At 41.3% G+C, this 27,987-nt stretch overlaps 1 protein-coding gene across 5 annotated transcripts; it reads right to left on the bottom strand.

The window, feature by feature from the left end:
- MOK (MOK protein kinase) lies at positions 1 to 27,759 on the bottom strand. Of its 5 annotated transcripts, none has more exons than XM_090034056.1 (12): positions 27,574 to 27,759; positions 20,378 to 20,492; positions 16,735 to 16,824; positions 14,680 to 14,750; positions 6,478 to 6,556; positions 6,287 to 6,335; positions 5,975 to 6,150; positions 3,324 to 3,425; positions 2,076 to 2,249; positions 1,754 to 1,865; positions 523 to 726; positions 1 to 444 (listed from the first exon to the last, which is right to left on the bottom strand). In XM_090034056.1, exons 1-12 carry the CDS (start codon positions 27,578 to 27,580, stop codon positions 364 to 366), a joined length of 1,260 nt encoding a protein of 419 aa, XP_089890182.1. In that variant the 5' UTR covers positions 27,581 to 27,759; the 3' UTR covers positions 1 to 363. The 5 variants fall into 5 exon arrangements, with proteins under 5 accessions (XP_089890182.1, XP_089890181.1, XP_089890184.1 ...); XM_090034055.1 differs by having other exon boundaries at positions 5,975 to 6,153; XM_090034058.1 differs by lacking the exon at positions 20,378 to 20,492 and having other exon boundaries at positions 5,975 to 6,153.
- Positions 27,760 to 27,987: the final 228 nt, after the last annotated feature.

Below are 27,987 nucleotides of genomic sequence, written 5' to 3' on the forward strand. Positions count from 1 at the left end.
TCCAACAAAAAACACTTATTTTTAATTTTTTGTTTTGTTTTTGTGTGTTTAAAAATACAACAAAACTTTCAAGCTTTCAGGTCTTAAAAAACCCAAACTTGTTTGAGTTCAAGTATAAAGTGCATCTGAGCTGCCCAAATGTTGCTTGCATAAATATTGATATCTTTCAGGAACAAAGTTCCAAAGTGCTATTTCAGTAGCCCTTTAGAGACAGTCTTGTAGTGTTTTCCTGTGGCATTTTTAAGAAACACAAGCTAAGGCAATATTTTTCTTGATGTACCTCTGGTAACACTGAAAGCATGGTTGAATCTGAGTCTCTGCACATTACACTTTTCCTTACGCTCCAGATCTTTGACAAGATGGTCAATATCTTCCATCTCTTCGTTCTATAGTAGGTAAGTGGTATTGTTTCAAAGAAGTCTTAAGTTCTTTCTGTTTTTCAGACTGTTAAAGAAATGACAGAAGTTTGAAATCTGGTCATTCCTCTGTTGTGTATAATTGAACTCAAGTTAAAATTAGTACCTTGCAATTTGTCCTGATATATTTAATAGGCTGCAACACGGGTACGTCACAGTGTGTTGCAGGTGTGGTAAAAACGGAACCAAATTTAGGACTAGGATAAGAAGTCAACTTCGTTACTCCACAAACATTCAGTTTTGGTAATTCTATTACACAGGAAGGTCCATGATGTTGTTTTGGATTTTCCTGAGCTTGCCTAAGAAAGTGCTTTTAAAATGAAGAAATAAGTTTTAATCTCTTTGCAGTCACTTCTTATGAGGATTAAATGGTTGTAGCTAAAAAAAAAAAAAGCCCAACTCAATGAAGTCCTAATTACACAATAAAAAGCATGAAATAACCTACAATGCATCCCAGCACTTTTATTTTGCAATTCTTACACTGAATATCTTTTGCAAATCCCATATCACCTGATCTTGTGTTTTAAAGTTTTCTAGCAGAGGAAAAAAATAGGCTTGTGTCCCTTTTCACTGCTTTATGTGCATTTAAAAAAAAGCAGTCTTTCTAAATGTTTAACCCTGTTTTGCTTGAGATCTTGTCTGGAGATCCAACAGATACAGACTGGCAACTTACCCTAATGATGCAGTGAAGATCTTGAATATTTTGAGTTAATTTAAATATGTATCAATTGAGTTTTGAAGTCTACGGAAAAATCTCTTCTCAATCAGATGTCATTGCCTTTACCTAATATAAAATCTTAGTTCTCAGTTTATTCATATACTTCCACGAAAAACACGGCAAACAAATCTAGAAATTCTAATATACACACACAGAAAAAAATAATAATCTTGGCCTTTTTAAAAGGTGGAAAGGAAGGGCACAAAGCTATTTTGACCCTCTACATTTTACTTAATAGAACCTGATTTAAAACACCTGGATTATATTTTATCAGGGCAGTTGGGATGGTTATAAAAAGCTATCTTGCCACTTCTTTAGGCCACAGAATACAAGAGAAACAGGGAAGAATAATTACCATTAATTGTGAAATTGTGACTCTATTAGGTGACGAGGCAGCTAACAAACAGATTGTGCCGAACTGTCACTTTTGTCTTGACGCTGTTTGCATGAGACTTTGCATGGGTGTCAGGTTCTCACTCTTTAACATAGGAATCTGATCAGATTAGGAAGAAAACCTTGCAGTTGCCCTGAGATCATGTTTGTTTATATAACGAACAAGCCAAACATTGCAGATTATTTTCTCTAAATACCCTTTGTGTTCTCCTGTTGTAAACATTACCTGTCCTTTGCTTTCCTTTGAAATGGGCCACAGGTGGATAGGCTCCTGTCCCTCTGTATTTTCTGTTAATCTTACTTTTCTCTGTATGGTCAAAGCTTTCTTATCTGCTGTCCTGGAAGGAGCAGAAAAATTAAACAAATCCACTTCAGATGAACCCAACTGACACATGACCTTTATTTAACTGTATTAAAGAGCAAGTTTGCTTCCCTCCAAGGTGCTGCAGCCTAATACAGGGGCTTTTTATGTCACGTTCCTCCCCCACAAGATCATTGGATGGTTAAGGATTTCACTTTAAAATCTTTTATTGAAAGTACAAACTTACCTCAGCTCTTGGAAATAAGGATGATGTAAAGCCTGGCGGGCAGCAATTCTCTCATCAGGATCATATTCTATCATTGCGTACATGAGAGTGAGGCCTTTGGGAGACAAATTAGGCACAAGAGAAGGTATTCCTGTCCCTTTCTTAAAGGGGAAGTGAAAACTCATAGCTCTTGACCTGTGTAAACCCAGTGACAGAGCAAATACTTATTATTCATGTAAACTGCCTCCGAATAGTCAGCCTACTGAAAACACCTTAAAAGGTTATTCTTATCTGCTAGAAAGTCACATGAAAAGGGAAAATATTTGGGGAACATTCAGATGACAACTTTGTTCCCTTTCAAATTATAACTGGCATAGTGGATAAGCATAAGAACTGCCATTTACTAGGTCAGACTGTAAGTCCATCTTGCCCAGTGGCCAGAATATGGACGTTGAAAGGGAGAGTGAACTGGGGATAATCAGGGTTTTTTTCCACTGTTTCTCTTGCACTTGCAGCCTCCAGCATTCAAGGTTTAGGATGCTCTAATTCAGAGGCTGTATCCCTAACTCCCAGGCTCAATAGCTACTGATGCCCTTTTTCTCCAATACTTTGTCCAGTCCCTTTTTGAATTTGGCTAAACTGTCACGTTCCACAACATCTGTTGGCAATGAGTTCCACATTTTTATAGAGGTAAGCTACCAGATGAGACTGAAAACAAAACTTAAACTCAATTCTCTCAGCTGCCTGGGAATATCACAGAGATACTGGGGGAAAGAACACCCTGTTAGCAGTGCAGAAACAGCAGTGTTACATTTGGTGGAAAAGATCACAGAACAGCAGGGCTAGAAGAGACCCATGATGTCAAAGACACGTCCCCCTGATTGTAAACTCTATGCAGCAGTGTTGCACCTGCTATGCTGAGGACAGGAGGAGGATGATCTACAAATGCTCCCCCAAAACCTATGTGGATAATTCACTTGATGCCAGAAGGCAAAAGGCCCAGAGGCATAAGTTCCTGATGGGTAAGAGAGGAGGGGGAAAAACAATCAAAACCCAGCTCAATTTTTCTCTTCCCTTAACTGGGAATCTTCCATGAAAATTAATGTATTTAATCTAATCATAGTTGTTTGTTGAACTTTAGGTATAAGTGAATATTAATAAACATAATGATGCCTCCATTTAGAGTCAAGTGTTCATACTAAAGGACTGGCTGAATGGCACCACACGTTTCATTTAGATATGAATAAATGTGCCAATAACTACACTTACTGTTTGAACTTATTAAGAATTTTCTTAGCAGGGGTGCCTATAATATCATGGATTTTTGATATTTGGTCCAGTTCATTGGATCCAGGAAAAAGAGGGTGTAAACTGAAAGAGACAAGAACATAACAATATTAACAATACTAGTTCTGGTGAAACTGCTGCTACTTTGTGATGCTCTGAAAATGAACACATCAGAGGAAGGCAAGAATTCTGGATCGCAAGTGTGGGTCTTTAATTACCATTTCATACCAATGAGCAGTGTGCACTTGTGTTGGTTGACAGCCCAGGTTTCTGGTAAAATGGGTTAAATTGGTTCTTGCAAGCTATTTTTAACCACTGACCAACCTCCCCCCTTCCCACATCTCTAACTTAATGATGTGAAGAAGTTGTCCACTGTCCTGTACCATGTCTTGTTCCATAGTCATCCATTTTCTCTGACTCTAGTAGTAGGTCCTGGAATATGGTGCACTTCCCACGTGGTAAGGGAGTGTTACCTGCATGATGGAACTAAACAGCCTGCTTGCTGCCGTGTGCATCTTTTATTTAAAAGTCCAGGCTCTTTGCAACAACACTGTATCGTGCTTCTGCTCTCTACTTGCTGGGGCAGATAAACTAGTGTAAATAGGCATAACTCCTCTGAAACCATTGCACCAGCTAAGAATGTGGCCTACTGTTTTTTTTCTTTCCATTTTTATACCTTCTTTCTCTATTAGCAGACTCTACAGATATCAAACTTCTTATAAATCTATGAATAAGTTTCCCAGAGTACATAATAAGACCTACTATTTTCAACAGCACAACACAAAGGTATTTAAAATAAATGTGTTGCTTGTGTTCGGGAAGGACAAAGACTAATTTTCCAACATTTGTTTGCCAAACCACATCTAGGACCTTAGCTACAAGCACTATTCAACATAGTATCCCTGTAATCAAAGCAAAGAGTTCATTTTGTACAGCTAGGTAAGAACAAAGCAGTGAGATGTAGCTTCTGCTACATTTTTGTTAGCTGCAGTAAGTGGAAGTACAATGATACATGAGAGTTCCTAAACCGGGGATTGTGAACAGCCAGATTTGAGATGCAAAGAAAACAAAAACACTTTAAGGACTGAAGCAAAAGAAGACAGAAAGCATTTACAAGATGGGCTCTAAGAATCCTTACTTATGACTTTCAAATGTGTTTGGCAGCAGAAACTGGGGAAATTAAACAAAAAAAAATTAAATAAATCTGCCCACAACTTCCTTCTTCTTAGTAAGTTATATTTTTGTTCTGTTCTTTTTATTTACTTGCCAAAAAAGTCTGAAGTTTTTGGTATTCACCTAGAATATAACCTCCAAACTTAAAAAAAATTCTGATGGAAATGAAAAAGGTGGTTTTGCAAAGCAGTATTATAGAACTAATTTTTCAGAGATCAGCATTATCAACCATTTGCAGATATGCGTGCCTGTGAGACAGATGGACTATTTATGTTAACTGGCATCTACCCAACATAAAATTAGTTGTTTTTAATGGTTAATAAGCAGCCAAAGCATAAATTTTGTCAGTTTATAGGAGTAATGATGACAGCAGCAGTTGCACTTAGAAGACCGAAATGAAAATGTTGCCACTTCTGGTTGTATATGAAATGAGGAGGAGGCAGTGTAGGAGGACAGAGCAGAATTACTGCTGTTGCTAGGCCACAAGGATGTTCAAGAAATATTTCTTTTTCTTTATATTGTGATTCACAAAAATGGTGATTCTTTCCAGTTCTACAGTTTTATACCATTACAAACCTCAAATCACTGAAGGGGTTTTATACCAGCTTTACCAAAATGCATTTTTGGATAGACCCCAACCGTGGGAGGTATCGGCTCATCAGGTTTGTTTTGTTTCCCCCCAAAAAAGTTGAGCCTGTGGAAATAAATTTTGAACAAAAGATTTTTCAAACTAAATTATACAGGTCAGTTGCTTGTGACTCACTAATTACCTTTGCTGTTGCAGAAGTATAAATCAACAAAGGGAGGTAAAAATATAACACTGAGGGAATTAAGGCCAAGGACAATCATTTGTGCTTGTTACAGGAAAAGGAAGGACCATACATATCAAACTCAATGAGGGAGTAAGGGGGAGACACTTGGCCAAAATGAGAAAAACAGTGAAAAGTTGTGAAGATGTTTCGAATAAAGAGCATACTTGGAGGGATTAACTATACAAAGGTGCTTGAGGGTTACTTTTCTCAGCATTTAGCTGGTTTGTTACTAATTAGCTGTTAAGCATAGATGATGCCAGGCCAAACAGGATTTCAGCAGCATGGGAATTTTTCACAAAAACCCAAATGTCGTATCATCTGTATCAGAGGTTTTCAAACTGTAGTCCACAGACCACCACTCATCCGCAAGCTCCATTCAAGTGGTAGGCAGAAAGACTGCGGAACAATTGAGAATATCTGTACTTGTAAGGTAAGATTACTGATATTAAAATATGAGTGGTGTGCTTTGATTTGTAGAACAAAAAAAATTAAGTGGTCCACCGAGACCCTCAGCAATTTTCAAGTGGTCCGCAAAAAAACAAAAAGTTTGAGAACCACTGTGCTAATCATCTGATGGGTTGGTCCTTATCTTGGAGTTTATCTGACATTTGAATAAACTAGAGCCTTATACTTTTTCTGCTTGCTTACCTTGTAATTTCATAGAAAACACAGCCAGCACTCCACATGTCCATTTTGTAGCTATAGTAGCCATCTGTGAGCAGGCACTCTGGTGCTCGGTACCAGCGCGTTGAGATGTATTCTGTATATGGCTGTTTGGAATAAACACTCCTACAAGATCCAAAATCTCCTAACTTCAGGGTATCCTGCTGCAACAAACAAACAAAACAACTTGTTATGTATTCTGAAAAATGAGAAAACATTAAGAAGCATTTCTCAGAATAAAGAGAAATGTATGTGGACCTTTAATTAAAGATTAACCTTTCATATAAGACTGCTTACCTTTATTAATATGTTTTCTGGTTTCACATCTCTGTGAAATATTCCATTTCTGAACCAATATAAACAGATAAAAAGAGAATGGTTTAGTTTGAGGATCAGCATGTTCTTAAAGCTTCTAAGTGTACAGAGAAAATATTTAAATAAAAGTAAATGGCAAATTTATTGCAAAACTACTGATTTTAGTGTCTTACCTGTGTAGGTGATCAAGGGATTTACATAACTGGTACATGTAGCTCATTGTTCTTTTTTCAGGTAATGGCTTTTTCCTCCCTAGAATTTGGAAGTCAGATAAAATGTTGAACAAATGCAAATATATAAGTAATTATAATAATTACTAATTTAGGATGATAACTATAATCACTGCTTTCAACTTGCTGATACAGGGGGAACCTGGGATCATGATACTGGGCTCCCCCTGCACTAGCAAGTAGAAAGAGGATCTAATCACAAAATTGTGCCTTGTGCCATGCATGTGTGGCACAGCAGGAGGTGGTGGTGTTGGGATTGGGGTTCACAACCCATGGTGCCTTTAAATGAATGTGCACCGGGGCCAAGGTTGTATAGGAAACCTACAGCAGAGCCAAAAGAACCAAGATTTCCAGACTCTTTGCCTACTGTTTGCACCACAAGATCACTCGTCTCCTCGTTGGTTTAACATTTTTCTGGGGGACAGTTTTATTTAGGAATAACTTACAATTTTCTTCAAAATACTGCAAGGCATTTAAAAGAATACGTCCTCCTTTGTCATGTGTATAAAGGCAATATGTTTTTGTGAACACTCACCCTATCTGTGGAGGTAGATGAGTATTTAACAAACATGTTCACATTCCAAAATGTTACTTACTGAAGTTAATGGGTGGCACTAAAAAGGAAATGGTATAACTAGATCAAAAAGTTACAGGGGACAGCTCTATATTAAAATAATGGGGAGAAATAAAACACCCGGGGATGCACACAATAGGTCTCTTTATCACAAAAAGGCAATTAGTCAATTGTTTTCTCTTTTCAGGTCACCTTTAAGAGCTATACCTTGATGCTCCTCAGCTTTCAGACTTAAAAGCTTCATTGAGTGAATGATTATAAACAGAATCACAGCAGGCAGATGTAGCACTTGCTGTTGTCACTGCGATAAATAAGTATTTTCTTCATTTCCAATGCCCCTATGAATCTGTTGTTATAAATTCATGGTTGTTTTACCATTTATTAAAGCAGCATTGGGAGCCTTTACCTATAGGTAATGAATTAAAGGCCCTCTACCACCAGTTGTGTTCTATTCAAAATGTGCTATGTATCCAATCACAGTTCTCTCCCATTATATTAATTTTAAGGACAATTTCAAATTAGCCCATCTTGAGATGTTATCACTTCTGTCAACAACAATTTTTCATGTTGGGGTGAGGGAGGAGGAACACAACAAATAGGATTAGTGTCCCAGATCAATGCCAATAAAATTATAATCCTGTCATCCTATTAATAGACATGTCACACATCTGTTCCAATTAGAAATCTATTTTCAACTAATTCCAAACTTAAAATTTTCTTTATTACAACATTTTTAAAGATGAGCTAGCTCTAGACATTCTGATTCTCAGCTTTTACTGCATTTACTTTATTTTTAAAGACTTTTTCCAGCAGTTCTCTCTTTCTTAAACTTAATTATTAAGGGTTCATAATATTCAGAAAATTAAAGCACAAGTAACAATTTATATTAACTGATTCTTCATGGGTGAGGTCATGATCAAAGTATCTTTTGCACACTGAAATAGTACAAATGTTAAAACTCATTTTTGTGCTCCAACACAAAAGAAGTATGCTTTGATGCAACATCAGTAAATTGATACCCATCTTGCTGGGGTCATCTGATCCCAGAAGTCTTTCCTGCTCAAGTGCAGGGGGGCTGGACCTGATGATCTGTAAGGTCCCTTCCAGCCCCTAAAAACTATTAAATGAATTTGCACAAAGATGTGCTTTAAAAACCAGCAGTATGTTCTTCCTGCATCATATTGATGAAAAATTGAAAGGGCTTTCTTTTGCATTCACTGCAAATACTGGTCCAGGTGATACAATCAAGGTTGATTTTGTGTGTGGAAATTTTTTTAGGTTTACAAAAAAATCTGCAGCATGTGACTGTTGAGCTTTTCAGATGTGATCTTCTCTCGATGGTAACAGCCACAACAGAGCTGTTTGCAAATCATCACTACCTGCCTTTGCCCCAGAGAACTCAGGGGGAACACAAGTGGCAAAATCCCAGAGCCAAAACAAAGAGTTCTGAAACAAAAAACATTTAGTTTTGACACTAACATTTCTGACCCTAAATGTCTCCTTTGCTTGCTTGACACTGATCTTCATGCATTATCAGCTGCTGCTGCGCCTCATGAAAAGTTGTAGTTCAGTTATGTCATTCCTCTCTGGCTGTCCTCCCTGGATATTACACTTCCTGTGATGCACTACAACTGTTTAATCAGAGGGAGGGAGATACCTAAGCATTACAGCAGGGGTGCTCAACCTCCAGCCCATAGGCCAAATGCAGCCCATGGAGCCTTGGAATCTTGCCCGTGGGCTCCCAAAGTGTTGGGAAATTTGGCAGCAGGGCAGCAGTGACAGTTAATATTGCTACTGCTCCTTGCTGCCAAAATCCTATGCCCTGCTTGGTAGGCTGGAGCCAGGCCATCCCCCCTTTTCTCTACACATCCAGGTTGCAGCCAGGCCATGCTACCCCCCTGCCATGGAACTGACCCAGGCCCCCCGCCCTCTGCCTGGCCAGGTTGGGGCCAGTCCATGTTCCCCTCCCCGCATAGGTCTGGGCCATGCTCACTTGACCCACAGAGCTGGATCAAGGCTGGGTTGTACCCCCTCCCCTCAGAGCCGGGTTGAAACAAAACAAAGCTCCCTTCCACTGCACAGCTGGATCGGGGCTGGGCTGCCCCCTGCTTCCCTCTGCATGGCTGGGTGGGTCCCTGCAGTGCTTACCCCAGTACTGGATTGGATCCACCAGCCAGATCTGGCCCGTGGAGGGAGCAGGCACTGTCCATCCGACCTACTGGATGAAAAGGGTGCGCATCACTGCATTACGGCAATGTAGTCTGACCTGGGAGTAGGATGTCCATTGGTCCTGTCTTATTTATACTAGACTGTCCTGTTTTTAAGCCCTTTGTCCCTTTTCCATTTCTAAATAAGGAACGGATTGCAGAAAGTCCTGTTTTTCAGTTCAGTGGTGAAAATACATGTCAAGAATTTGTCCTTGTGACTCTATTGGCTGTGCCTAGATGTAGGGCAGTGAACAGCCAGGAGGAGCAGGGTTCCCAGCCAGCCAGAGAGAAAGGTGGTCTTTTTGTGGTATTCCCACACCTTGCTGCTCACTGGCCAAGGGGCCCAATGGCCCCACCCCTTACTGCTGATTGGTTGAGGGGACCAGTGGTTTCTCCCCCCCACCAAGGGGTTGCCCTGTATTTTGGGGATGGGTCAGTGGCCACTCTGCCAGGGAGTCCAGCTTATAAAGAAAAATAGAGGCATATAGCACAACATCAGATTCAGCAGAACCAGATTAGTATCAGACTGACCTAATCAAACCTTTAAGATATAGTTCAACAATATAAAATGTCTTAAACTGACCAAAACTGAAATGAAATATTTTTACATCTTCCAGATAAAAAAATCAAAATCTTGCTGTGGAAAACTTTAAATATGAAGAAATTATAGATTCTGTTGGAAAAACACTAATGGGAAATTCGTCACCTGCTCCAGACACAGTCTAAATTTTGGCCGCATATACAAAGATTCCCCTGCCTCTCAAGGTTGTCTCAGATAATTAAAACCAGGACAGGTTTTTAAAAGGCGAGTTGCAAATATAATTAGAACTTCTCCCTTATCCAGGCTTAGAGGCATTCAGCTTTTACCGTCTTAATCAAATTAAGGCAGGCCCCCATTCATCCACCAGGAAAAAGAGAAGATTCAGAATAAACGTTTTCATTTTCGATCTCAGTGCGCTTTACAGCAGTTTAACTGGGTCTTACTCTGCTGTATTACCCCAGAACGTTGCTCTCATAGGTCCGTTTTATCATCATTATGTACATGCTACAGACGTAGAAAAGTTCTTCCTCCTAAATTACAGCACCGAGCTGGTCTATAGACTCAGATCTTTCAACTTGGCATCATTTTGAGTTGCTTTGTTAAAGTAGAAAGTTACTTTTCAGAAACCTGGCTCTCATTACGCTTGCTCCTTGCTTAAGGAGAAAGCCATTATATCATCACTGGTGATTAGCAAGACTGTATGTGGAATAATGAGCCAGGAAACCTTGGGGACATGCTGGGGAACAGTGGTTTTATTTCAGTAACATTTAGGGACCCCACAATCAAGGTCTCATTTTAGACACTTCATTTATGCAGCCTGCCTTTCAATCAGGGTGGAACACCAAGTGCATATTACTTTGGTACTCCAGAGTCTTCACTGGCTTCCAATAGCTTTCCAGGAACAGTGATTAAGGCCATAACTAACTGATGTGGGCCCTACATACGTAAGTGACCACCTTCTCCTTTATGTTTCATTGCAATCCCCTAATGTCAGCTGAGAGCAACCTTCCTCAGATACGATCTGTATTCCCAGTCCGTGTGATGAACACACGTGGAAGGCTGTTCTTGGTAGTCACTCCCTGGCTCTGGAACTCCCTCCCACGTGTGGTTTGTCAGAGCCTGAGCTTGGACATTTTCCAGGACCACTGTAAGACCTTCCTATCTGGGCAGCCCTTCATCGGGCAGGATTAAGTTTTGGGTCCTTGTCTGAGGAGTTTGCATTTATTAAATAAAAAAGATGTGATGAATTGCTGAAGGTAGTGAAATTCTATTAATTTCATTTGCAAGTTGTGGTTGAGATAATTGTTTTGTTTTAGATCAGAGACATTTGAGCCAAAAATGATTTTCATATGTATGTAAGCTGAAAGGTAAGTGGCACAGGCAATGCTCTAACCTAGCTGAAGAACAACTTTAAACATTTTAATTTTTCAGAACTGAAATACACTGTCAGGCTGTTTTCTGGGAACAACCAGATTTGCTTACAATCAATCTGATTGATCTAAGGAAAACAACAGCTCCTTATAATCCTTTAATGTCTGATATTAATGACATCACAGATCTAAAGACTAGATTTATAATACTGCTTTTATTGATGTTGTTCTACAGAGAATAACTACTATATGGCTCAGCTTTTACAGTTACCAGCAGAGGCAAAAGCATGTTTCTGTATTCTAATTTCAGCTTTTGATCTATTTGTAAGAAATGGAGTTACTCATCACTGCTAGAGGCTTGAGTACCTGCTCTTCTTGAAGCAATATTTAGGGGTAGGAATTTTTCACAGACTTGTATGGAGGCTGTGTGTTGTATATAGGCCTGCAGTCTTTCTTGGATTTTATGGCACCAAATCACATACACAATTCATGCTACAATATTTAAAATTTCATAGATTTCATAGACATTACGGCTGGAAGGGACCTTGGAAGATCATTGAGTCCAGTCCCCCGCCCAAAGGGCAGAAAGTCAGCTGGGGTCATAGGATCCCAGCAAGATAAGCATCCAATTTGCTCCTGAAGGTGTTCAATGTAGGTGCTTGAACCACCTCCGATGGCAGACTGTTCCAGACCTTGGGGGCTCAGACAGTAAAGAAATTCTTCCTTATGTCCAGCCTGAAACAGTCTTGCAGTAGTTTATAACCATTTGACCTCATCATCCCTTGGGGTGCTCTGGTGAACAAACGTTCCCCCAGATCCTGGTGGTCACCCCGATAAACTTATAGGTGGCCATCAGATCACCTCTAAGCCTTCACTTTTCCAGACTAAAGAGCGCCATGGCTCTCAGCCTATCATCGTACAGTCTGCTTTCCTGACCTTTGATCATGCGCGTGGCTCTTCTCTGGACTCTCTCAAGCTTCTCCACAGCCTTTTTGAATTGTGGGGCCCAAAACTGGATGCAGTACTCCAGCTGCGGCCTCACCAAGGCCGAGTACAGGGGGAGAAGGACATCCTGGGATTTGCTTGAGAAGCATCTATGGATGCAAGCCAGGGTTTTGGTCACTTTACTAGCCACAGCATCGCACTGCAGGCTCATGTTCATCTTGTGGTCAATGATGATCCCCAAGTCTCTTTCTTCTGTAGTGCTAACCAGCGTAGCACTGCCGAGCCTATAAGGATGCTGCAGGTTTTTTTTCCTAAGATGGAGAACCTTGCATTTTTCGGTGTTAAACACCATTAGGTTCTCCTCCGCCCATTTGCTGAGCCTGTCCAGGTCAGCCTGGATCACCCGCCTATCTTCTGGCGTGGATGCTTTGCCCCAAAGTTTGGTGTCATCGGCCAACTTGGCCAGTCCGCTCCTGACTCCAACGTCCACATCATTAATGAAGATGTTGAACAATATGGGTCCAAGGATAGAGCGTTGGGGGACCCCACTGGTCACAGGACACCATGATGAGTGACTTCTATCAATTACTACCCTCTGGGTCTGACCATGTTCAGAGAAAAAAAATCACAGTGCATTTAATATTAAAACTTCCATGGAACTGCCCATGACCTCAGCATATACCTTCTATCTAGGTCTCTCAGTGCCTACAAGGTCTGGTCTTACCACTGTTTTTCTATTGGTATCACTGTGTTTCTGAGTCAGTGATTTTTTTCAATTGAATATAACCCCACATAGTTCTATTAATTCCAGCCCTCTTTCCCCTGCCTCTGCTCTGTGAATGCAATTATAAGCTGCAAAAAGATGTCACCTTTGTGCTGCCATAGCTTTTGTGCCTCCATAAAAAAATGCTGACTGAACAAACGTCACAGTGCTTTGTCATGCCACCAGTGCCCAAATTTGTGAGCATGACAACTCTAGGTAACAGCTTGTGCTGTTTTTTCATAGCCATCATCTATTTCAGGGGTGGGCAATTATTTCGGGCGGAGGGCCGCTTACTGAGTTTTGGCAAGCCATTGAGGGCCACATGACAGGCAGCCCAGGGCAGATAAATATTAACTTTCTCAATTTTTTAGGGGCCCTGCAGGCTGGATAGAACGGTCGGGGGGGGGCCGCATTTTGCCCATCCCTGATGTATTTGCTTAAGGCAGGAGAGTATGGGCAGCCCAGAGCTGCCTCCACTCTCCAGCCAGCCCAGGCAGATACTTCCAGGGCTACAGGGGCCTGCAGGGAAATTCTCAGGGTGCATGTCTGCAGGTGCGTGGTTTTTGTGTTTGCAGATGCATGCTTTAGGAATCCCCAGTCCATGCCCCAACTCAGGGCACACCTCTGCAAGTTGGAAACCCCAGGTTCCACCACTTCCAAAGGAGCACGCCCCAGGAATCTCCCAGCAAGGGATTTCCTGGGCATACATATCATGCTGCCATGCCATAATTCAGAATATGCCTCTCAAGTGTACAGCTTCCCCTGCTTGCACAGGCACACCCCAAGTCAGGGTGTGGCACCTGGGGCCACTGTCCTGCAGGATAATGCCCCAGAAGCAGCAGGGGCTTGGTCCTGCAGGATAACCACCCCAGCAATGTCTGTAGATGCCACTGAAGTGGATCAGCTGGGCACATCCCAGCACAGCTGATCCCACTCTAAAGACTACATCTGTTTATAGCTACAATGACAGAAAGGTGCCTTATAGCAGTACAGTTTACATTTCCTCCCTTTTGGAATAAACTACACTAAAATGTAATTCATAGTAGGATAAACTCTGAAAGTTGTCCAGGTATGACTGTACCAGTATAGCTAAAGTTATAGTTAAAGTAGTACTGCTTGTGTTTAGATAACCCAAAGAAAACAGGAATACTGGGCATCTGAGTAGCACACTCCAGCCCTACTCTCACAAGCTGGTTATGAAAGAAGTTCCAAGCAGTAAAGTAGCAGAGTTTCTACATGGGAACAAGTTCAGCTGAAGCTCTAGGATTAATCTATGGTGGACTACTCTCGAATACAAGCATATTGCTTTTCAACTTCTATTCTCTTTTCATTAAACGTTTTACTATTCTGTCAAACAGAGTGAGAATAATTTTCTTATTGCTGAACTGTATTTCTCTACACTTTAAGAACCTGTGAAAATTAATTTTTTTTCTATTAACAGCAAACTTCCTCATTTTGCAGTTAGGGTGACTGCATTTCAGGTTTGTTTGTGTAGACAGATGGTCATTATTCTGATTAACTGAAGAACATATGCATGCATAAGATTTCAAATGAAAAATGTATGTATTGCACAGAAAATGGCTAGCCAGCATAAAAGTATAGCAGTAATTTTCTTACAAAGTTTACAAAATATAATTCAATTTGTTATTCTATAACCATTATATGAACAGGGAAGTGAAAGGTATGATTAATGGCACTTCATGGTCTTAACAAGATGCTGACTGACTCAAACATATGCTACATACCTTTTATCAGTTCATAAATATTCATGTCCATAAGTTCACATATTAGTGCAAGAGAGCCAGATTTTTTATCACTGAAGAAACAAATAGAGAGTTTTTGAGAATGAAATACAATTATTTTTTTATTTATTCATGGACTACAGAAAAAGTACTTGTCAGCAGAGGAGGCAGTCAGTTTAATCAATATTAAATCTGAGAAGTTTTCAGTTTTACCTAATATTTACTCAAATGTGTTTACTCAAATTAAGGTCTGAACATACTGTTATAATTTTAGTTTACAATGACACTGTTCCATATTCTTACCATCCAGACCTTCTGCTAGGAAATCTTATCAGCTTTCCAAATGCTCTGAAGTTAATGGAAAGCAGGGCACAACAAATTGTTTTAATGTTAGATACTATTCACAACATCTGGAAGCTCTCAGTAAAATATCAGGAGCAAAACATAATATAGCTATAAAGTATAAAATAAACAGTTAGAGAGAAACATCATCCCGTACCTGAATATACTTAAAGTAAGCTCACCCAGCTGTTGATCTGCCTAGCAAAAATTAGTCATGTTATTTTAAAAAGTGTCCAAGCTTCTAAAAGTAATCTATGTTTTGCTAACAGCAGCAGTTTTCTACATTGTCCCACTGAGAATGCTTTTCAGGATGGTAATTATATGTGCCCAAGCTTTCCTATTTTTGCCTGGTATTGTATATAATGACAACACATAACAGTGACTGCAATGGCTAAGAGCAGGACCCATGCATTCCATGACTATGAAATTCCTTCCTACTGCCCCAGAATCTCAGTTTAGAGTTTTAAAAAATGATTTCCTACCCTGTGTGGTTGCTAAGAACCATGAAATATGAACAGAGTAAACTAATGTAGTTGCCTGCTTGAGTCTGCCAAGAGCTTGAACATCTCTAAGCATGACCTGCCCTCTTCATTTCAGAGGGCCCTCTGAGCTCTACAATTTTGCTGCCAAAGAACCTGGCATTTTCTAAGCTGTTATGGAATTTACATAGCTGCAGCCGGGCACTGACACTATTTTCTGTTGCTTGCCCTTCTGGGACCTGCCTACAGATGCCTCTTGCTGCCTAGCTTTCCTCATAACAAGGCTGTAATTGGATTACAGTGCATGCTCCCTGCACTGCTGCACTGAGCCAGGGAGCCAGATAATGGAAGAGCTAAGTGCTGGCTACCAATCCAGACTGGGTACCGTTTGTTGACAGCACAGCAGCTGAGCATTGAGAGTGCTACACCTGAGATGCTGAAAACAGCTACAAGTTTTCCTCTTCCCTGGCACCCGTGGAAACAGGTCTGGTCAGTGAAATAAAACAACCTGGAATCCCTGATACACAAAGATGATTAGGTGCTTATACCCAGCATTTAACAACCACTGTTTACCTGCTATCCAATTCTGCCACTGCCACTGAACAAGCACAAAAGCTAACTCTCCCATGTGTTTTACGGGGAGCCCGGCTAGGAGCTAAGTCCATTTGGCAGCTGGATACCTAGGAGTTAGGTTCTATAGACACTTATACATGTGCCTGATGCCTGCTCCAATGCATGCTAGTTAGCATGCTTCAGAGCAGACTTGATTCATTGAGTCGGCCAGAGTGTGCTAATTAGCACCCTCCAGCAGCTTCAGCGTCCCATATATTCAGCATCCCCACACTTCAAAATGGTGGTGGGGGTGCTTTCGCTAAAGCTCGTTGAATGATTAAAGCCTAATTAAAGCCCTCCACCCATCCTGGAGCATGTGTAAAGACACTCTATAATGCCTAACTATCTTTGAAGATGTAGCCCAAAGGCTCATATTTCTAATCCCAGTTTAGATGTAACCCCATCATTTTGCACAGTATACTATGCACAAATTGAAACATGCAATTAAGTGAAAATTGCATCATTTCTTACTTCATGAGTGCTAGCAGGAGTCAGACTAATCTGCTGAAGATTTTTTCTTTACTGGAAAATAACATCTGGTTAAATGCCTATTGTTGTCTCTGAACACTGCTGAAAAATGTTCAAGTACAAAAATTAGGGAAAGGAAAATAAATATGATACTTACAAAACCACCTCATGTAACATAAGAATATTTGGATGTGGATTCAGACGCCTCAGAGCTTGTATTTCTCGCAGATTATTCACTTGTTCAATACTGAAGTATAATAATAATAATAATGTGAGTGGAAAACTATGACTCAGCCTCTTAAGTTATGGTATCTCACACTGCCATTCCTAGAGTTGTACAGCTCAGGTACTACCTGTTGCTGTAGGTTATTGTTAAAACCATTATCTAAACCTGTGTGATCACTACTATTAAAACTGATTTTTTTTTTTTAAATAACAACTAGTGTGAAAACCTGATACAATATTTGATTAAACACATCTTTCAAGTAGCTAATTGTATCACTCACTCCTGGACTCAATTAAACATCAGAACTACAGTAATACCTGTGGAAAAAAAACACTGGGGGACCTTTAGTTGCTTTGAACTGATAACTGTGTGACAGCAGATTTCTGTAAGCTGGGTTTTTTGTTTCATTCACTGATCGAGTTAGTCAAGAATCAACATCTCTGTGTTCCAATATTAAACTAAGAAAAAATGGTATTTTGTGAGGTCAATGTTAGTTTACATTGCTGCTACCTGTAGCTACAAATTCACCCATCAGCAAAAGAGTAACCTCTGGGTAACTATCAAAGGATTGAAGGCTAAAGGGATGTTTGTTTTAACATTGTGTGGAACATGTCCTCAATCCCTGGGAAATACAGGATTAGTGGTGGCGTCTTAATAAACTGAGCACACATTGAAGAAATACAGGCAGTCGTCGACTTGCAACATTTCGAGTTACAGTGTTTTGCACTTACAACGTTTCTAAATTGACACCCTGTTTCAACTTTTTGATGTCAGTTTCGCCTTTACAATGCTTGATCTGAACAGCAATAGAACAACTTCGCTCCGTCACCCATCTCCCTGGAGAACATCTGTCCAAACTTCCTTGGACACTTCCTTTAAGAAAGCAGACAAGACTCCAGAAAAACCTGCAGCTAAAACTGCTGAGAAGACTCCAGCCAAGAACCCTTCAAAAGTCCAGCAAAGTCACCTCAAAAAGTCCTTCCAAATCAATATGATTGCTATTTACAATATAAATGCATTAATGTAGCAATATTACTCATCTATAATTGACTGAGTACAAAATTCTGGGGTATTTTTGGTGAAAATAGGGTACCGGGCCTTGGTTCAGGAACCAATCCCCCATTTATAACATTGTTTCTTATGAGAAAATTGGCTCCGAGTAACAACGTGTCGACTTAGGACACAGTTGGTTCCTGAAAACCTCATCTTTCCGAGGACTGCCTGTAATTTACTTCTCTACAGTTAAAAACTACTTCAGAACAGGCATTTATTTTTATTAACCTGGTAACAGTCTAAACCATTAGTTTCTTATTTTAATACATCTAATTCAAAACTAAAATTGCACTAGAACGGACCTTTGCAAACTTGCACATAATTGAATAGATGTTTCTTTTGTACAGATATTTCACATTAGTATTTTTCAACAGTCTGAAACAAAGTTTTGATGAAAATACTTTATATTTCTTCTGAGAGAGACAGTACTTTTGGTTCTATTCAATTAAAAAGTAGACTACAAACTTGGTTCATATTAGTGAGGCCAACCTCATTGACCAATGTGCCACAAATTAGCCAGTCCCTTTCACTTACCTGATCTGCTCAGTTCTCTCCTCCCTGACAAAGATGCTGCTGTGCTTTCTGCTTCTTGCCCTGTGCTCCCTGCCTGATGTGATGCTCTGCTGTCTGGTTTCTGCCCTGTCTGCCACTGTTGCCTGTCCGTTACCCAATCTGCATAACATACACAGAGGCTGCCTGTGCCACTTGTAGCATCTGTGCCACAGGTTGGCCACCCCTGGTTTATATGAGGGCTATTCTGAGAATCAGTCAAGGTAGTATAATTTCCATGTATTTTATTTTAATCAATTGCAATATGCATAAACTAAAATACATACTGAAAGATCTGTTTCAGTTCCTTTTTATCTAGGTTATTAAATAAAAGGTCCCAAACTTTAAGAAGCAGAAATAGTGGAAAGAGTAACTCCAAAGTTGACCTCTGTATGAATTTCTTGTTAAAAAAATCTATTGCTGGAATCTTGCCTCAGAAAATACCCTGCCAAATTCCAACTATGAATAAATAGTAATAGTAATAGTAGTGCCGTAGTAGTAATATGTGGTACATATTTTCAGAGTGTACTCCCACTACAATAATTATTATTATTATCATCAACATTATTATAGTGGAAGTACACTGAAAAAGTGACTGAAGCTTCACAACTGGTTTATATGGCAGGGCCAGCTGCCTCTTCTTAATAAGATTACATCCTGTTAAACAAAATCTGATCATTGACTTTAGAGAAAAAAAAGGAAGCTCCAGTTTTGCACATATAAAAAGATAATAGCACCACCAACCTGGCATACTTCTCAAAGAAAGCATCCTTTTTGTCAAATATCCCTGTCCTACAGACAGCTTATGGATATATAACTTTATTTAGCATCTGTAATATTAAGCTGAGAACTGCATATTATTCTACATCAAATACGGAGTGTATTCAAGTTGCACTAGGTGCAACTCGGGCATGGACCTCTGTTCATCTTTACAAATATATACATCATCTGCTAGCCAGATCTGCTGAGTTTATCTGCTCCCTTGGACTAACAGCTTCTCTTAAGTACAATACAGAATCTATTTTCAGGGGCTAAGCTAACTGAGGAAGTTTTTAGCTACAGCAAAAGATGATTTTTTCCCCCTTAAATTAATTCTTTAATATCCACAGAGCTTACTTGCTTCATAATCTCTTCTGCAATAGAACACAGTTGCACCGGAAACTTTTCAAAGCAATAGAGCCAATTTCATCCCACTGTTTCAAAGGTATAACTCTAATAGAAGTAAATAAGAAATTAAAGTTTAACTTGGACCAGAATTTTGCCTTTTGCCAACTGGTATGGGTGAGCCACAACAGCTTTGATTAAAATTCTGAATGTACGGATGTACTATGAATTCCATACCACATATTTTCTCATTAAAAAATAATTCCTTCTATGACTAATAGTGTCCACTGTCGGGGGATATAACCACATATGAATTAAAGGCAAGTAAATATTATGAAAAGGAACAAGGTGCATAAAAGGAGTAAAGATAACTACCATATATCTGACTCGTACTAAAATAACTTTAAAGTGAAACTGACAGATTGTCAGCTAGGATGTTCCTTTACACAATTTGCCTTTGCTAATATATTCATGGTAGAAAGAAAAATAGCTTTAGTGTGTTCAGACATCCTTCAATTTTCCCTTTTGTTAAGAATGCAATTTCAATATAAAATCCACATCAGTGAAGAGATGAGAACAAATGTCATGTTAAAAAAGTAGTAATGAAAACCTCCAATCCTCCCTCTAATCTTGTCTCAATTAAGAGATGTCAAATTTACTATAGGGAGTACCATGAATGGGACTTCTCATGGTAGTGAGCACAACACCAGATAGTAAGTGGCTGTATGATCAGGCCTCTGGTTCCCCTTTCTTACAATACCTGTGAACAGATATCCAGAAACCTTTTTCAGTTTTAAATGTATATTTCCCCATTTCATTTGAACAAGATTTGCAGATTTTGGGCAACAGTATGATAAGCTACGCCTACCTTTCAAAATGCTGCTTCATTTGTTTGCATGCATAGAAATTTCCATCCCTAAGACTCTGTGTCTTCAGAACATCGGAAAAGGTTCCCTCTCCTATTTTACCAATTGGTTTATATTCTAAAAATAAAAATATATCAGTTTAAAGTCTAAAACGCAAAGTTATATTGAAAACAGTAAAGAAGTTTATCTCTTGCTGATTTGTTAAAATCTGAAATATTTTCAACGTTATGCTTTTAGTTTGCATGTCAATCGTTTGAGAAAAAAATGAATTAGAACAAATTAGCATGACCGATGCTACTCATGGTTATATTATTGAGAATAAAATACAATCTCAGAGAGTAAGTGGGTACTTTCCTGTTCTGTACCCACATACCCCATGCAAAAGGCCAGGCAAAAATTCACATCTTATTTTGATGCCATGTCTATTTCCCCATTCATACCCTCCAGATTTCTCTTTTGCACTGAATATTTACTTTCTGGATTATTTTTAAATAAGTGTATGTTGGCACTTTTCCATATCAGTTTGTAGCATAACAGTAATCAGATTTAAAACATTACCTAAATGTTAAATTGCAGAGGATTTTCGAAGTGGTCTTAAAAATAATGTTTTAGCGTAATACTGAATTGCACTTTATGACAGAAATAAAGCAGCTGAGGAAGGGACAGCCTGGTCCCACAGGACTTTAAATAGCATAAAGTTATAAAGTTTTCTTTATTTTTATTTATTTTTGAGCTTTTCCTTGTCTTCAACATAATTCATTTCTTTCTTCTTAGCTGTCTCAACACTGTGATCAGTTGGTCCTACTCCCATTATACTGACAGTTCTTCAGTCCATTTGTATCCTCTCGTCTCTCATGAAAGTTCAAAGTCCATCCTGGTTTTGTCTCTGATAGTCTCTACAATCTCATTGTCTCATTTAGGTTCAGCAACCATCTTACAAGGAGGATTAACAAAACAGGGAACAAGGAGGCAGTAGAGTGGCAAAATTCTTCCTCCTCTCACACCTCTCTCACTACAGGAACCTTACACGGGTGAAGACCTACTACTTCTAGATGTAGCCAGGAAGTTCTATAGGGAAATAAACTACTTAAAGCTCTTTCTACCCTTGAGCATCAGCTTTATATGTCAGATGCTGCTTAGCAATCAAAGTGCTACAACTTCATTTCTTTTCTTCTGTCAAAGCCTCACATTTTGTCTCAGTGGATGCTGTGTCTTATATTAACATAATTTAAAATATTTCCTTACCTCATTACCCAAGTTCTCATGTACTTGTTTCTTGCTTACTGTAAAAACTGTCTTTATAAACTTTTTTCCTCCAACTTAATAGCAGTATTTTGGCTATTATTATAATCTCCAATACCACATTCCTCACTGATCACCTTTGTCACTTGCTCCTTATGCTCCTTCTAAGCCTCTCTCTTTAGGCAAGTGGTTCTCAACCTTTTTAGACTTGAGACACCCCTCGTAAAATGCTAGTTCTTTGTTTTCACTTGTTTTTTGACTACAGAAAAATAATACATTCTTCTGTTGCAAAGAATTCAGAAGACCACAGCAAGGCAGGATGTCCTTAATATATAGATTCTTATATGAAATTTTTAGGTTTAACGCATGAATCATGTTTGCAAACCAACAATGCTAACACTGTGTGGTACTCCATGGCACCCTTGAAAGGATCTCAAGGTACCACAGCACCCTGGTTGAAAATCACTACTTTAGGCTCTTAGACTTTGAATATTCCCCTGTACTTCTGCTATGTTTGAAACACTAAAGTCTATCAGACTCTCTTTAAAAGCCAGTTCCTTTAGAAATCCATCTCCCTCTCTCTTCACTGATATACATCCTCCCTCTCCCTTTCTGAACGTTATTTCTCTCTTTTATAATTTTTGTCCAGTTTAGATGGAAATATCTTACAAGGAACTTGCCAGTTCATAAAATGCCATCTGGACTTCCTGATGCTATATGTTTATCTGTTCATCAACTGCTATACAAATAAAAGCAGAATCAATACAGGAAGGTACCAAACCCTATCACAGACTCCAAAACAAAAATGATATAATGAAGTCACTAAATCCTGGTTACTGACTCTTGATAATCCTAATAAATCAGGTGACTTAGCTTGTTTAAACTTTGGTATTACAGAATTATTACAAAAAAAAAAAGAAACTCCAGCAACAGTTTATCCAAATGTTAGTATAGCTGAGGCAATATTGAGGTGATGCTGTTACCATAATGATCCAGGAAATGTGCAAAAGGTAAAAATTCTTGTGGGTGATATATTTGACTGAATTAGCTGAATGGTTGGGGTAGACCAGTGGTCACCAACCAATGAATCTCCACTGGAAGATCTTGGAGCTTCTTAAGAGTCAATCTGAGGCTGCGGTGGGGGGCTGAGTGCCTGCATGCATGCACGCAAGCGGTAAAGCCCAGCAGGTCAGTTTGTCGGCAAGGGAAGGAGCAGGGGGTAGATCGAGGCCCCTGTGGTGAGGGACAATGCCACAGAGGCAGGAGCAGGGGGAAGTGAGTGGAGCCCTGGCCGGGTGCAATTTACCTGCTGGGGAGGCACGCCCCCAAATAATTTTTTCTCCCTCTGCCTTGATCCGCCCCCCACATCCCCCTGACTTACCTGCTGGGCAGGAGATAGGGGGATGGAGGCAGCACACAGTAGATCTTAGGTTGCTTTTAAATGCCAAAGGTGATCTCCTACTTAAAAAGGCTGGAGACCACTGGGGTAGACATAAGCAAGTTTTTGGGTATCATAGTACCTACCCTCAGGTCTCTGGGAGACAAACAGATAACATATTGCTTCATGGTATCTTTCTCCTCAAGGAAAAATCAGTTACTGGACTAGCATGGAGTGATTTAAATATTTTTAAGTCAGACTGGGAATTTATAGAACAGATTTGATAATTTGTGCTATTGATATCTTGCATTAAAATGTATAAAGAACAATTGTCAAGACTCTTAAAAATGCACTCATGATAAGGTCTCTTAGTTTAATTGAGGTCATTTTAATAAGCAAAAAACAAAATACTGAAAACTGAAGCTCAAATCCTGCAAACACATAAGATTTCTAACTGTATTTGACCTAGGTTTGATCCTGCTTCTATTCAAGTTAATGAAAAAGTTCCCAGTTACTTGACTGGTGTGCAATTACTTCAATGAGATTGCTCACATGCCTAAGTTAAACATATGCATTTGTTTTTGGAGAATCCAGAAGTAAAACAGAATTTTTATTGCACACTTTTTCTCTTACTGACATAAAATCATTGTTGCTTCAAAGCAATATTTCTTGTGGTATCAAAAATTACAAAAAGAAAAAAAAAATATTCCAGACCAAACCTTACCAAACAAGATACTCCACAGTAGGAGTGTCTACACAAGATGTTTACTGCACAACTGATTAATCAGCTGCACAGGAAACTGTGTGTGTCTACACGTGTGCCCCTATTAGGCTGAAGTAGATTAATTCACTCCACAGTAGGGTACTACTTATAAATACAAATACTACCCTGCTGTGGAGCTTTTTTTACACTGCAGCGCACGTGTACACACTTCCCTGGTTGGCTGAGACACAAGGGTGCTTCAGTGCAGGGGCTGCCTGCTGGCTAGCCCTATACTGATGCACCCTCATGCCCCAGCCAGCCCCTCTGCAACACGTTAAGCCAGGGAGAGCAGCCCTGGGCTGGCAGGCTGACCCCCTGGGCTCCCTACCAGCCAGTGCTGCTCTAACCCAGCTCCATGTGCTGTGCTCCTGGGCATGCATGCAGACGTGATGCCCAGGTGTAATATGCTCCAGAGTTTATTCATTCACACTAACAGTACATATAAATGTATGTCCTTTTCCCTCCAGAGAAAGGATGAAAAAAAAACCACCTGTTAGTTATGTTGCTTAACGCACTGCCAGAAAGCACTCAGAAGGCACTGTAATGATAAATGAAGTGTAAGAACTTACACAGAACATTTGAAAAGGTATTTAGACTTTCCATTTTCATTTAGACTTTTCATTTTACAAACTTATGAATTTATATGCAGACAGACCAAAATTTCAAGACTTCTTCAGGGATACGATTAGATAACTTGGGGTAAACAGTTTAAAAAGGACATGGATTTACCTCACATCAGCTGTTCTATATTAAGTGTTCTTACCCTGTAGTACAGGGAATGTCAAATTAATCTAGCCCCACAGGCTGTCCCTGAGCTGGTCTGTGGGCTGGACTGGGACAACTCCCTGTGCAGTGGTTGCACTGCTGGGTCCTGAGCCCAGGTCATATACAGCACATACTTGCCCTGGGGCCAACACAGGGCACATGCTGCCTGCTGCCTGAGGTGCATAGCTTAGATCAGGGGCAGGCAATTATTCTGGGTGGGGGGCCACTTACTGAGTTTTGGCAAGGCATCAAGGGCCACATGACAGGCAGCCCAGGGCAGATAAATATTAATTTTCTAAATTTTTTAGGGGCCCTGCAGGCCAGATAGAATGGCCTGGCGAGCCCCTGGGCCACATTTTGCCCAGCCCTAGGTTAGACCAAACGTGTGCAGCCCAAGCTAGTGCCAGGTCCAGCCTGCATGCTACAGGCAGTGTGCACCCCACATCCTGGGTGGGGGCATGCTGCATGTGGGGTGGCTCAGCTGCACGTACTGCATGGGACACAGGGAGCTGGCACAGAGCACACACTATATACAGTGCCCTGCCAACTGGCTATGCATGCTAACTCCAGGTCCAACATGGCTGTATATGGAACACGCCCCCTGTGCCATGTGCAGTACACACTGGCCTCGGGGCCTGTTGAGCATACAGCTCCTAGGGCTGGCACAGAGTGCATGCTGCTAGCAGTGTATGGGATGGACTTGGCACGGAACATGGTACCGGGGTCTGGGGCTTTCTGTGGCACCCCAGGTCAACTCCCTGTGCTGCCTGCACCATTGGATCCAGCCTGAACACTTGCATGGGGTTGGGTCAACAACCCACAGGTCTGATCTATGAGCCACGTGTTTGACACCCCTGCTGTAGCAGACGAAAAATAAACCACAGCAGAGGGCTAAATTGCCTTTATTTAACATCTACCGTGTCATAAGCACATCCACATGAATGGTAGAGCTATGCGAAATGGCACCATTCCGTTTCAATTTGTATTTTGACGGAACAGTGTTTCATTTCGATTCGCATTGTTTTGACACTGTTTCAACGTTTCGCCCATAGGCTATAAAGGGGAAGCTTGAAACAGCCTCTCTCATCCAGCAGGCAGATTGGGGCCTGCAACCCCATGAGGGCCGTGTGCCCACAATCTGACTGCCAGATGAGGGAGAGAAGCCAGGTGCCACCGCCTGGGACCAGTGCCAGCATGCCATCAGTCCCAGGCAGCAGCACCCAGCTTCCTTCATCCAGCAGGCAGACTCGGGAGCCACAACCCCAGGAGGGCTGTGGGGGCTGTGCGATCAGGCTCAGTTCCCTTCCCCAGTGCTGCAATTGATTGGGCTGGGGAAGGGAACTCAGCCCAGCTGAGCTGAGTTCCCCTCCCCAGCACTATGATGGGGCTGGGAAAGGGAGCTCACCCCCCCCAGCGCTAGGGAGTTCCCTTCCCCACTCCAATCGTAGCACTGGGGAGGGGAACTCAGCCAGGTTGCTTTGAAACTCAAAATGTTTCAAAACTTTCGAAACATTTTGACTGCCCTCATTTTATTTCAAGGTCGTTTCGAAGACCTTCATTTTATTTTGCTGTTTTGAGCTCAAAATGAGTCCGAAAGAGTGCCAAAACAGAACAGCTAGTGAAATTTTGCACAGTCCTAATGAACAGTTACTGAAGTGCTGCTAACATGTAGTAAAATCCCTCCCCACTTTCACTTTTTGGTAACGAACTTGTCCACCCACATCTTTAAACCTGTGTTTAGGTGTTGAAGGGTAGCATTTCCTGAAGAAGCCAAGTGGCTCTGAAACAAAACTCATATTGATTTCACACATTAAAGCCTGATGAAAGAGAATAACCTGGTCACACCACTTCAGCTTTCTTGACTTACGGCTGTTCAATATACCGGAAGGTAGTATCAGTATAGTACACCAATGTAGGAAGACACCCTGATTATACCCAGTTCATTCTCCCTTTCAGCATCCATTTTCTGCCGCTGTGTCACAGGATACTGATCAAGATGGACCTCTGGTCTGGCTCAGTCAATGGCAATTCTTATGTTCTTATATTTGGTTATCAATATTGGGTCTGAAGTTTTGGTGGTATCATAGGAAGGATGTTAGGGACCCTAAAATTGCCATGTTAATGACAGATGATAATTAAGATGTGTGGGACTGGATAGTTGTTGTAACTGCAATACTTCAGGAGAAGTACAAGAGGCAAGGTGGGGGGGCAGTGATTTTTTTTAATGAGGTCAGCTGTACAGGTGGGGGAGAATTTGACACGCTTTTGGCCACACATGGCTGTATACAATTTCTAGAAAAAGAGGGCCAAAACTCCCAACTGATAATTACTTCTAGTAGCATCCATCATAAAATAGGTGCTTTTGACCTTTCTAAAATGTCTGAAAAAAGTGGATAAGAGGTTCAGAGGGGTGAAGAGTCCCAGGCAGTTCAGGGAGGAAGGATAGTGTGGAAAGGCATATTTAAACACATCCCCTAAGGAAGTGAGCAACAGGTCAGATGTGATGCCAATACGGGCAAGAACTGTGTGAGAGGGAAAAGAGTAGCCTGCCCCAATCCCACAGGCACCCGCAGCTTGGTAGCTGCCCTCCAAATTAGGGAGGGTGACATGCACGTTTGGAGGCTGGAGAGGCACAGGGGTCTGGTGGGGCTGCAACAAGCAGGAGGCAGGGAGATCTGCACCACTACCGGCCGTCCAAAGCAGGCAGACACACAGACAGACATCTCCCAATTTCCTCATGGAGCTACTCAGATACACCTGCATATACAGATACAGGGTGTGTGTCTGTTGCGAGTCTCCCCACCTACCACCTTGCCTGAACAAGGTGGACGCCCCCGCAGCCGTCCCCGTTGGCCACCAGCCCCCGTTTCCCACTGTGATCTCTCCCGTGCCTGCACGCACGGGCCGTACTACTCGTCACCAGACCCTCCCCTGCTCCCCTGTGTGGTCACTCCCGCGTCCCCCTTTCGCACGGGCCGTACCATTCGCCACCAGCCACCCCCCCCCGCTCCTTGCTGTGGTCCCTCCTGTCCCCCTCCCCCCCCACTTACTGTTCATCCTCCGCTCGGCGGCGGGGTCGCGGCTTTTTCGGAAGCGCCAGCCCCCCTCGCGTCGGAGCTGTCAACGCGCCATGTTGTCCCGCCGTCACCCTGGCAACCGCCCGGGCTCGCGCTGCCAAGCCAGGCACGGGACCTAGGCAGCACCTCCCGCCCGGCCGCTCACCTGCGCACGCGCAATACGCACCCGCTCACGGTCACACAACTGCGCAAGCGCAGAAGAGCCCCTCCCGGGCGCACCTAGCCGCGCAAGCGCAGTGCAGCTGTTCTCTGCTCTCTTGGAGGCGGAACCTCCGGGCTGGCCTCCCGGTTTCAGACTCGCGCAGGCGCAGTCATGTCATGTCTTCAGGGTAGGGGGAGGGTTGAATGGAGGTACCTTGGGGCTGGGGTGGTAGATGGGTTTTGATG

The sequence above is a fragment of the Crocodylus siamensis genome, chromosome 2, assembly GCF_052110815.1.
Source record: "Crocodylus siamensis isolate JL-2025a chromosome 2, ASM5211081v1, whole genome shotgun sequence".
Taxonomy (NCBI): domain Eukaryota; kingdom Metazoa; phylum Chordata; order Crocodylia; family Crocodylidae; genus Crocodylus; species Crocodylus siamensis.